Source organism: Hydra viridissima, unplaced genomic scaffold (assembly GCF_058129835.1).
Source record: "Hydra viridissima isolate aposymbiotic clone 2 unplaced genomic scaffold, HvirCarnegie_v1 scaffold_10, whole genome shotgun sequence".
Lineage (NCBI taxonomy): Eukaryota > Metazoa > Cnidaria > Hydrozoa > Anthoathecata > Hydridae > Hydra > Hydra viridissima.
Genome location: NW_028324309.1, coordinates 12,651,686 through 12,661,078, shown reverse-complemented (window position 1 = coordinate 12,661,078; position 9,393 = coordinate 12,651,686). Strand labels below are relative to the sequence as shown.

General features: G+C 32.0%; 2 protein-coding genes across 5 annotated transcripts; both read right to left on the bottom strand.

The window, feature by feature from the left end:
- Positions 1–294: 294 nt before the first annotated feature.
- LOC149883175 (uncharacterized) lies at positions 295–2,483 on the bottom strand. 2 transcript variants are annotated; one of them, XM_090065424.1, is made up of 2 exons: positions 2,349–2,469; positions 295–2,238 (listed from the first exon to the last, which is right to left on the bottom strand). In XM_090065424.1, the coding sequence occupies exon 2, from the start codon at positions 2,053–2,055 to the stop codon at positions 439–441; it is 1,617 nt and encodes a 538-aa protein (XP_089921550.1). In that variant the 5' UTR covers positions 2,056–2,238; positions 2,349–2,469; the 3' UTR covers positions 295–438. The 2 variants fall into 2 exon arrangements, with proteins under 2 accessions (XP_089921550.1, XP_089921549.1); XM_090065423.1 differs by having other exon boundaries at positions 295–2,483.
- A 1,121-nt stretch (positions 2,484–3,604) lies between these two features.
- Positions 3,605–6,875, bottom strand: LOC149883174 (sodium/potassium-transporting ATPase subunit alpha-A-like). 3 transcript variants are annotated; one of them, XM_090065420.1, is made up of 2 exons: positions 6,654–6,875; positions 3,605–4,504 (listed from the first exon to the last, which is right to left on the bottom strand). In XM_090065420.1, the coding sequence occupies exon 2, from the start codon at positions 4,354–4,356 to the stop codon at positions 3,673–3,675; it is 684 nt and encodes a 227-aa protein (XP_089921546.1). In that variant the 5' UTR covers positions 4,357–4,504; positions 6,654–6,875; the 3' UTR covers positions 3,605–3,672. The 3 variants fall into 3 exon arrangements, with proteins under 3 accessions (XP_089921546.1, XP_089921547.1, XP_089921545.1); XM_090065421.1 differs by lacking the exon at positions 6,654–6,875 and adding an exon at positions 5,079–5,125; XM_090065419.1 differs by lacking the exon at positions 6,654–6,875 and adding an exon at positions 4,685–4,918.
- Between the last annotated feature and the right edge of the window lie 2,518 nt (positions 6,876–9,393).

Genomic DNA, 9,393 nt, shown 5'->3' with positions numbered 1-9,393 from the left:
AACAGTTAGCTATCATATTTGTTTAGTGAACAACCGTGGTTTGTTGATGCCGACTGATAGTAGGGAGTTTTGTCACGTGACATTTTATCGCGGAAAAAAATATATCGTACATTTTTGAAAAACTTCGTCCAAAAAACGCAACAAATGATTTTATGTAGGTGTCGAAGAATAAAAACCCACCCATGAAAATATATAGTATATACGTATATATAGATGTTATTTTTTTTAGAAAAAGTTGCACTACAATAATTTTTTTGGGGACGTCGCACAGTGGAGTATTTGTATGACAAAACCGCTCAAAAATATTTTATGAATTTTTTTTCGCTTTATTAGTTTAAAACACAGAGTTTTATTAAAATTAAATGTTTAATTAAAAAAATAAAATTTTTTAAAGAGTAATTTATTATTAACAAAAAGACATATTCGCTTATCAAAGCTTCATGCTGAGATCATCATATTGACTGCTTCTTTGGAAAAAGGCAACGTTTTTTTATGCCGTTTTGATCTAGAACTACTTATGTATGGGTCTGAACTCAATAGCAGCCTATTTAATACGTCTGTATTGCAGTCGATACGAGAAAACTTTCGACTAAAATTTTGTCTGTACTGCCGAAAGTGTTTGTTTCGGGCTTCAGCTGCCTCCTCGGATAACTGGCCGATAGGGAGGATTGCATGAGTTATTACTTCGGCACCATGCATCAAAACTTTATGCATGGTTGGAGACATGGGATACCAACCATACAGATTGATATACAGTTTAGCAGTTTCATGAGCAAAAGCGTCGAATTTAACAGCATCAATTTTATATCCACTTGAAATGACTTCAAGAATAACGTGTAAACCTTTTATCAAATCCAAGTTAACACCAGTTATTTGTGAAGATAATTCCGGGTTTGAAAAAAATCTTCTTGACGTATTGCCGTCATTCGTATTTCCAAACCCTGCTTTAGGTATATCTACTTGAAGCCCTAATTCTTCTTTGAAGGATGTTTGTATTTTCTTCTTTGCTTCTTTGACAATTTTTTTTTCCTCGTCTGATCGAGCTTGCCACTTTTGTAAAGGTATTTTATAAGCTAAATGAAGAAGCGATTCAAAAAAGCGGATCCTTGCATGAAGAATCGAGAGTCCAAATGAGATGGTTTCCGTATTGATTGGCTCTTTTTTAATCAATTTATTAAAATCTTTCGATGTTTGTCCACAAATGTAGCACCTCATAGTTGATGTAGTATCAGTTGCAGCGTTGCACACTTTACCATCTACTATTGTAAAAAGCAAGGTATGCTTTATTTTTCCAATTTCATTGGGCAACCTTGTTTCCCTGAGATTCCTTATTTGGTTTTTTACGTGCTCTATCTCGTCCATTGTTATGTCTTTAGATTCACTAATGAAACGTATTCGAATGGGCCTGCAGAACCTTGGAGATGAGGTGACTGAGTTTTGCCATATAATTTTTTCTTGTTGGCCATCAATTTTAACAATCATTCTCAGAGGTACTAAAGAACTTTGAAAAATATTTGCATCACTGTCGGTGTTGTTTTGAAATTTTTGCTTAAATTTTGCTTGTTGCGATCCATCACAACCCCATTTTGATATTAAAACCATATTTTTCTTTTCTTCAATTGAACACTTTTCTACAACCTCTGAGACATATTTATATAAGCGTAATGTAGTGTGGTCAAGTAATGCTTGTAGTTGAATTTCAGCTGTTGTTTCGGTTACTTGTATCGATTCCTTATTAGGGTAACATTCTTTTTTGGCTTGTTGTATTATTGAGTAGCAGGGGTAGACACTTTTGTTTCTACTTTGAATAAGTTCCCACTGTTTTCTGGTAAAATCGCCTTCTACAAACAGTGCCAGTGCCTCTTGAGGTGTTAATTTATTGACAGTTACTTTTTTAAAAGCAGAGTTAAATGCTTTTCGGTATTTCTTTGCTCTGGTAGGCGTGGCCGTAATTTCTTTAATAAATTTTGAAACATCAGTATTTCCTGAAGTGTGCTGGCTCATTCTGGCTGCGTACGTCAACTCATCAACAGAGACCTGTTTGCGCAAATCCATAGTTTTTCGACGCTTGCTGCAATCACTTAGTTCTATAAATGATTTTGATGGTCGTCCAGGTTTCTGTCGAATGTTTATTGACCAATAAGGTAGCTCGATGTTTGATTTGAGCCATTGTTTATTGTTTTTTATAAAACTTTCTTGTTTATAACTTGCAGCTATCCATCTTTTCTTGAAATCACTCTTAAAGAATTTTAAAATTCTTGTTATGGTACTTTTTTGATCTATTGGATATTTCATGACTGTTATAAGGTGTTCTTCTAACAACGAAAACTTTTCATCAAATTTTTTACCTTTACAATCTTTCATTATTTCATATAACTCTCTTCTAGTGAACAACTTTTTGACTTCTGTCGAATCTACATGATAAATAATAAAATCAGTAAATACATAGTGGTGTGACCTTAATGAAAGACAAATAAGATATATATATATTTTTTGAGATTTTATAGTTTGATAGTTTAATATATTAGATACAATTTAAGATTTACGTAGTTTGGTTAAGTTTGTACAAAAATATTCAAAAATTAGACAACAAGAATTTATTTTATAGCTATTTCAAGACGTTTTACGAGATTGTGTATATTACGAAATGGTCTACACACTATTTTTGAAGCGTTAATATAAAAAGTGGCGGACGTTGGCGGATAATTTTACAAAAGTATCTGATTGTTTACAGCCTATAGTTATTGCTCGTAAAAAAATTATAACTCGACAAGACCATACTTGTTAACAAAAACATTATTACATTATAATTTTATATGAAAATTAAAACTCAAATAGTCCATCATAAAAACGCTTTATATTATGCACAATAACTACAGAAATTTAATGTAATTTTATTTTAAAATATAGGTCATACCTTCCTCTGCCATAATTAGCCGTTTATTTTTTCAAAACTGAACAATATTATAATAATAGCTGCAATAGCAAATGTCACAAATTTTTGAATTTTTTTTTCCCACGAAATTTCAAATAACAACGCCACGTTCTGAACAAAAATACGACAAAAGGAAAAATCGAGAAGAATTTTCTGTTACATAATCTAATGAAGCAATTATCTAGCTTGAAAATAATAAAGTTAATAAGACTTTTATGCGAACTTGATTTTTTGACTTTTGAGCGGTTTTGTCATACAAATACTCCACTGTGCGTCGTTTTGCTTTAGAATTGATAAAGTTATTTAATTTTAAATGTTTCAGTTTTGTTTATACACAAGTAAATTAAGCTAATTCTTTCGTCCCCACATAAAAATAGATTCTGCAACTATTTATTTATTATGTCAAACAGTTTTTTTTTTTTTTTTTTTGGTAGTCTAATAGGGTGGGTTTTTTGTTTTCTAAGTGGAGATTTTATAAATTTCCCCCGTCTTTTGATATTTTATTGTTAACGCAACTTTTTACGCAAGAAAAAAAAAAAAAAAAAAAGTTTTTTTCGGTGCCAAAAGTTTAACGAGATACTTTAAGGAAATATTTCATAAAATGTATATGAATTGAAAATATTAAAACACGAATATCTTTGGAACCAAATAAGCAACAGAAGTGGTTAAAAATAAAATATATTAAGGAATCCAATGCATTTGAAATAAAAAAGATTTTCATTGGCTATAAAAATTGCCTAAACTCCATACTGATAGGAACATCCTGATGCGGAAGAACGATAACGGCGTTTGAATTGAACTTTTTGAGCGACTTTACTTAAAGTACCAAATATTGTGTCGTTTCCTGTTGCGATTATAATACCAATACATTTACCACTCAAGAGCTCAGTGCCAGCAAAAAGCATATTCTCACTAAATAAAGGATCAATATTCGTAAACAAATTTGATTTGATTTCAGAACAGTTACCTGTAATAATGCGATTATCAACTGCAAGATATCCTTCAAACTGGAAGACTCGAATATCTGCAGGTACAATTTGACCCTTTTCTAAATGAATAATATCCCCTTTCACTAAGTTTCTCCCTTTAATGTTCGTTTTGATGCTGTCGCGAATAACAGAGTAGCTTTTATTGATTCTTGAGTTGATTACTCGATCCCAATCCTTTTTTGACCAGTCGTTTTTCGAAGTGCCGCACAGCAGCAGTTTCTTTACAATAGATTCAGAACTTCGCGTGGTTTCTGGTCGAGAAAATTTGTTGTACCCATGAATTTTGAGTAAATTTCTAGCGTTACTGTTTGTAACTCCGTCTCTCGTATTGGTGCCTAATGTGTCGCATAAATCATCCAGAGCTAAAGAATGTATTTGATATTCGATTGCAAATACATTTCTCTTTTGGGATGATATACCCTTCTTTTCCATTAAAGTGTTGAATATTTTTTAGTTTTATTTAAATTTGAGTCTCACAAAAAGGTTGAGCTATAAGAATTTAAATTTGCTCGTCATTTCCGTGACAAGCAAAATTTCATCCTCGTCCTTCCTATTCGAGTTGTTTTGATTGGTGAGCAAACTAAAATTAACGTAGTAGGTTTGATGAGTTATGATAAATGTTTTAATTTGCCATTTTATGATAAAACAGGTATTTAATTTTTTACTATTTTCTTTAACTTTAACAGACACATTTTTAAAAATGAACTAAATAGTCCACTAAAATGTGATTCATTAAAATGTGACTTAATTGTTTACTTACTTTAAAATGATGGTCGTTGATACGCTAAATATTTAAAATTAAATGAGGTAAGTAAAGCATTGTCTTCTAGATATTCTAATAACCGATGGCTACCTTGTAGTTGCTGATCTCAGCTTAAAGAATCAATCCTATAAACATTGGACGTCTAAGGACGTCCAATGTTTACTGGGAAGTCAATCAGTTGAGGTGGTCATGCTATTATCTTCAGCTCACCCGTTTATTGCTTCTGGAAATTCTGGCATAACTTGGATTTGAAAACCCAAGATAATTCTTAATCAAGATAATTCGGCACGTTTCTTACTTGGTAGCATTGTTCACATATTTTTTTTGCTTCCTAAAATTTAACTAATTTTAAGTTAAGAAATAACTTCGAAATGAAATTTAATATATTTACACTTTAATCAAACTTTGTTTTCCCTCTCTGTGACAGATCTTTACTCAGCGAGCGTCAAAACACAACTAACTGTATCGAGGACAGTTTCTAGACATTTAAATCAGAGTGGAAAAATGTCAAAACGGAAAACGGTCAACGAATATTAAAAACCTACTTTTATAATTCCTAAAATCGTAGAAACTATGTAACTTAGGTTGTAATAGACAAAGTTTTTCATATTAAACTTAGGTTGACGCTAAAAGTGAATTATCTATTTTATTGCATACCTATTTTCAACCGACAAGATAAAACTAGTAAAGAAAATATTAACTTTTTTTTTGTCACATTAAAACAAATGTCAAATTTCGAACCACCAAACAATAAAATGACAATGAAAAAAGTTTGGCACATAAGAATTCCTTGCGACATCAAAACATATTTTCGTAAAAAATACAAAAAATCAGCTGCATTTACAGAAGTTATTGCTTAATTTCAATAAATACTTATAATTTTCGTGAATATTTGGCTTCTGGTAGGTCCCTTTTAAGCCTCCAAAAATAATCTGCTAACAATCCTAGACTCCGTTTTCTTTGATAGCATTTCTCTATTAAGAAAATATCCAGATGGAATCTCTCGCCTTATTTGTCACTCACAGAGCCCAAATTTACCTGAAAGAAATCCAGATGAGATTCCGCATATGTATTTTTAAGGACATATCACACCCCAAAGATATATATGACATTACAGTTGATTTATTAAGGGATACATAGTTGTTAAGTTGTAGATATTAAGTTATTTTCCGCTTTAAGGTTTCCTAGAAAGTTTTGGACAACATTAAAAAAAACATTTCCAGGCGAGTTTTTCCTGATTACTCAGCTTTTCTTCAAAGCTTTTATCCTTTATCAGTTCCCGTATTTGTGGACCTACAAATATTTCATCTTTAGTTTCTGCCTTACTTAGTTTGGAGAATTTCTCTTTCAGATACAAAAATCCACTACCATCTTTAGGTATAACTTTTACAAAATACTTTTTCAACCCGGGCTTCATGTTTAACAGTGGTTAAATTATGTTATTGTAGTTCACTAAAGGATCATTTTTAACATTTTTATGGCCTGAAATAAGTGATCCATGCTTGGGCCACACTTTCTTTATATAGCGACTTTTTTTGTCTTTACTGTCCCACTTGCAAATGAAACAGCAATTTTGTATAACCAAGCTGTAATCCAAGCAAAAGTGCAAACAACTTAAAAAAAAAAAGTTTTTGTATCAGGAGAAAATAAATTCCGTTTTGTTCCCAGACCCCAGAAACTCTGCCTGCTTTTTAGACATATTCAAATCACGTACTAAATCATTTTAATTACTTAGTGTCGATAAGTGCGGTTCTTTTGAAGTATAAGTTGACGGTTCATAACTTGGGCCACTATCTTCAGATACCTAATGCGAAGTTTGAACAAGTTCTGGATTAGAATCCCAACTTTCTGATCAATTTTGAGGGTTAGGTGCAGACAGCTCGGTACTATATCTGGATAGTGTTTTTGGACTTGGTTGTAATTCTTTTGTTTGAGTCAAACATCACTTAAAATAAACATCACATACATGATCCATTGATTCCGTCCAAATGATTAGTATAGCAAATGGAAAAAGTCTAGTTTCTGTTTTAGCCCAACCTAATAGGAGTCTAACACAAGTTACACAGCATTTAAGTTTAATTCAGGATTTATCTTGATGCCGTACAAAATAGTCTAAATAGCACTGCTGAATTTCTCCACACAAGTAATAAAAACTGTCGGGGTTGTTAGAACACGTTCGTAGCATATTTACAATTTAACTAACGTAAACAATATGTCAGTTGAATGCAATAGTCATGCAGTCGCCTAAATAAAGTTATTCAAACAAAGACAAACATATGAGGTCAGAAATGAAAATGTAGTGTTCATAAAAAACTGGAAGTGAATGAAACAAAATCATTATATATTTTTAATGAGAATACACACATAATAATTACTACAAAGTTCGTGTGACAAAAACAGTGTTTACCAGTGTAATTACTTAACATTTGTTTACATCAGACGTCATTCAACCGCAGCCAAAAATTTAAACCGTAAACTGTCAAATAAAACCTTGGCGCAAAATGGATCTAGCATTAAATCTTGTTGATTAATTCTCATTTTGAGAAGTAGTTTTATGCAATTGTTAGAGCTATCAAATTTTTTTTCTTTTGATTTGAGCAAGAAAAGAAGACTTTTTTAAATTCACATTTCTCCGGAATGGCATGTTAAAAGATTAAGAAATTTTAGAATGTTATTCGTCAATCCTTTTGTTCTGTTCTTGCTCTTCTGTCTTAGCATTTGATTCAGTACCTAGTATTTGATTCAGTATCTAGCATTTGATTCATTTGACAAAATATCAAATATTTCACGCAATTATTATGCAGTACGAACAGAATTAGAAAAACTATACCTTAAAACGTAGCTTTCACATACAAAAACGAAATAATTTTTTTTTTAACTCTGCAAGTTTCTTCATCCCATTAAACAAAATCTTAATTGCTATATTTTAAGTGTAACTATAATTTTATTAGATTCCACGTTTAAAATTGTGCCATTAAACTTTTCTGGGGATCAACTATTAAATATTTTAATGGAGATAAAAGAGGTGATTTTTCCGGTGGCGTACTTATTGATATTAGGGCTGTGGAATCGGTAAGCCGCGCTTCCGACTCCGACTCCGACTCCTTAATTTCATCATGGACCGACTCCGACTTCGACTCCTTCATAAGTAACCAATTTCTAACAACAAATTTACGGTCGTAAAATGTTAATATTGGCTATTTCATCACTATGATACAAATAATCCAACCACTTAGTGCTTTAAACAATATTTATAAGAAAACAATTTCTGAACAAACAACTTTTCTGAACTCTAGTTATCCAATAAACTCTAATGCAGTCACAAATAAAATTATGAATTTGTCAAAATCATGAGTTTGAAACATTTCTCAGTTGAACAGAAAGAACTTGATCTTCTTAAAGTTCATATTCTTGAAGAATTTCTTTTCACCAAGACCTGCAGAAATTCGCTGAGGTGATTAACTTTGGTATCTTTTACTGCCCAATGTCTTGTTAACTACTTCATTTTTTCCAAAAACAAATCGGATATTAATTGCAAAATAGTTCACTCAGTTAAGAAACACAAAGCATCCTTTGAGAGATTCTTTAAGTTCTTCTTTTTGTTTAATAGCTTCATCAATAACTACTTTTCTATTACTCTCTCTTTCTAGATAAAACATGTGAATTGAATACTTACAGTCTTTCTATTTTGTGAAGCAGGTCTTTTGTGCTTGATGGTGGTACGCCTAGCTTTCCACTAAAAATATGCAGCACAGTGTCAGACAGTTTAAGTCGGGAGTTGGGGCATCATGAAGTTATCTAGTTTGAGGAATGGTAGACGAGAGCAAAGGGGAGGTGATTTATGATTCTCAGTGATAAGCAGCAAAATACCCTAATCCTTATCACTGTTTTAAAGGCCTTAAACTAACATATCGAATTCCGTGCCCTCCAGTTGTTGCAAACTACAATCTCCATTACGCCTAGACATCCTACAGCTATCAGAACATACTGAGACTTGTAGTTTTGTGACAACTGAAGGGCTAGAGTTTGAGACTTGTGTTTTAGACTGACAGAACATAAAATATTTAACATCTATAAAATCCATATGAAAGTTATGAAACTTTAAAAGACTTTTTTTAAGCTGGACTCGGAGTCGGTACAATTTTTCAGACTCCGACTCCAGCAAAATTAAGCTCCGACTCCAACTCCACGACGCCTACTCCAACTCCACAGCCCTGATTGATATCACGTAAGAAAAAAGGCAGCACTTTAAAAGCTAAAATATTTAGTAAATGAATTTTCACCATCGGTAGAAATGGATTACTACGAGCAGTCATTTCCAAATGCTTTAAAATCATATTTTGCTGATTTTAGAATAACTGATGTACATTCCATTTTGAATATACATTGGTACTGTTTAAGAAAATAGGGGGACAATATGTTGCTTTGTTGCTTCCCACACATTTAGTTCAGGAGGAGTTGCCAAAACTTAAAATTGTTAATGCTCAACTTATAAACATATTTTTGTAAGAAAAACAAAGAACAAAGTATAAAAAACTTGAACTTTACGTCGATTGCTTTTATATCAATTGAAGAACTCCAAACCATTTCTCAGTTTTTAACCTTTAGCACTGCACTAATAATTGTTACGAGTCTTTACATTCGAAAATGACATTTGTTTACCAAATTGTGTTTTGCTAAATTTGAAGTTAGACAAATCGAAGTGG

What these genes read in the sequence shown, in the direction of transcription:
- LOC149883175 (XM_090065423.1), bottom strand. Translation starts at nt 2,364, where the DNA reads ATGAAAGATTGTAAAGGTAAAAAATTTGATGAAAAGTTTTCGTTGTTA.
- LOC149883174 (XM_090065420.1), bottom strand. Translation starts at nt 4,356, where the DNA reads ATGGAAAAGAAGGGTATATCATCCCAAAAGAGAAATGTATTTGCAATC.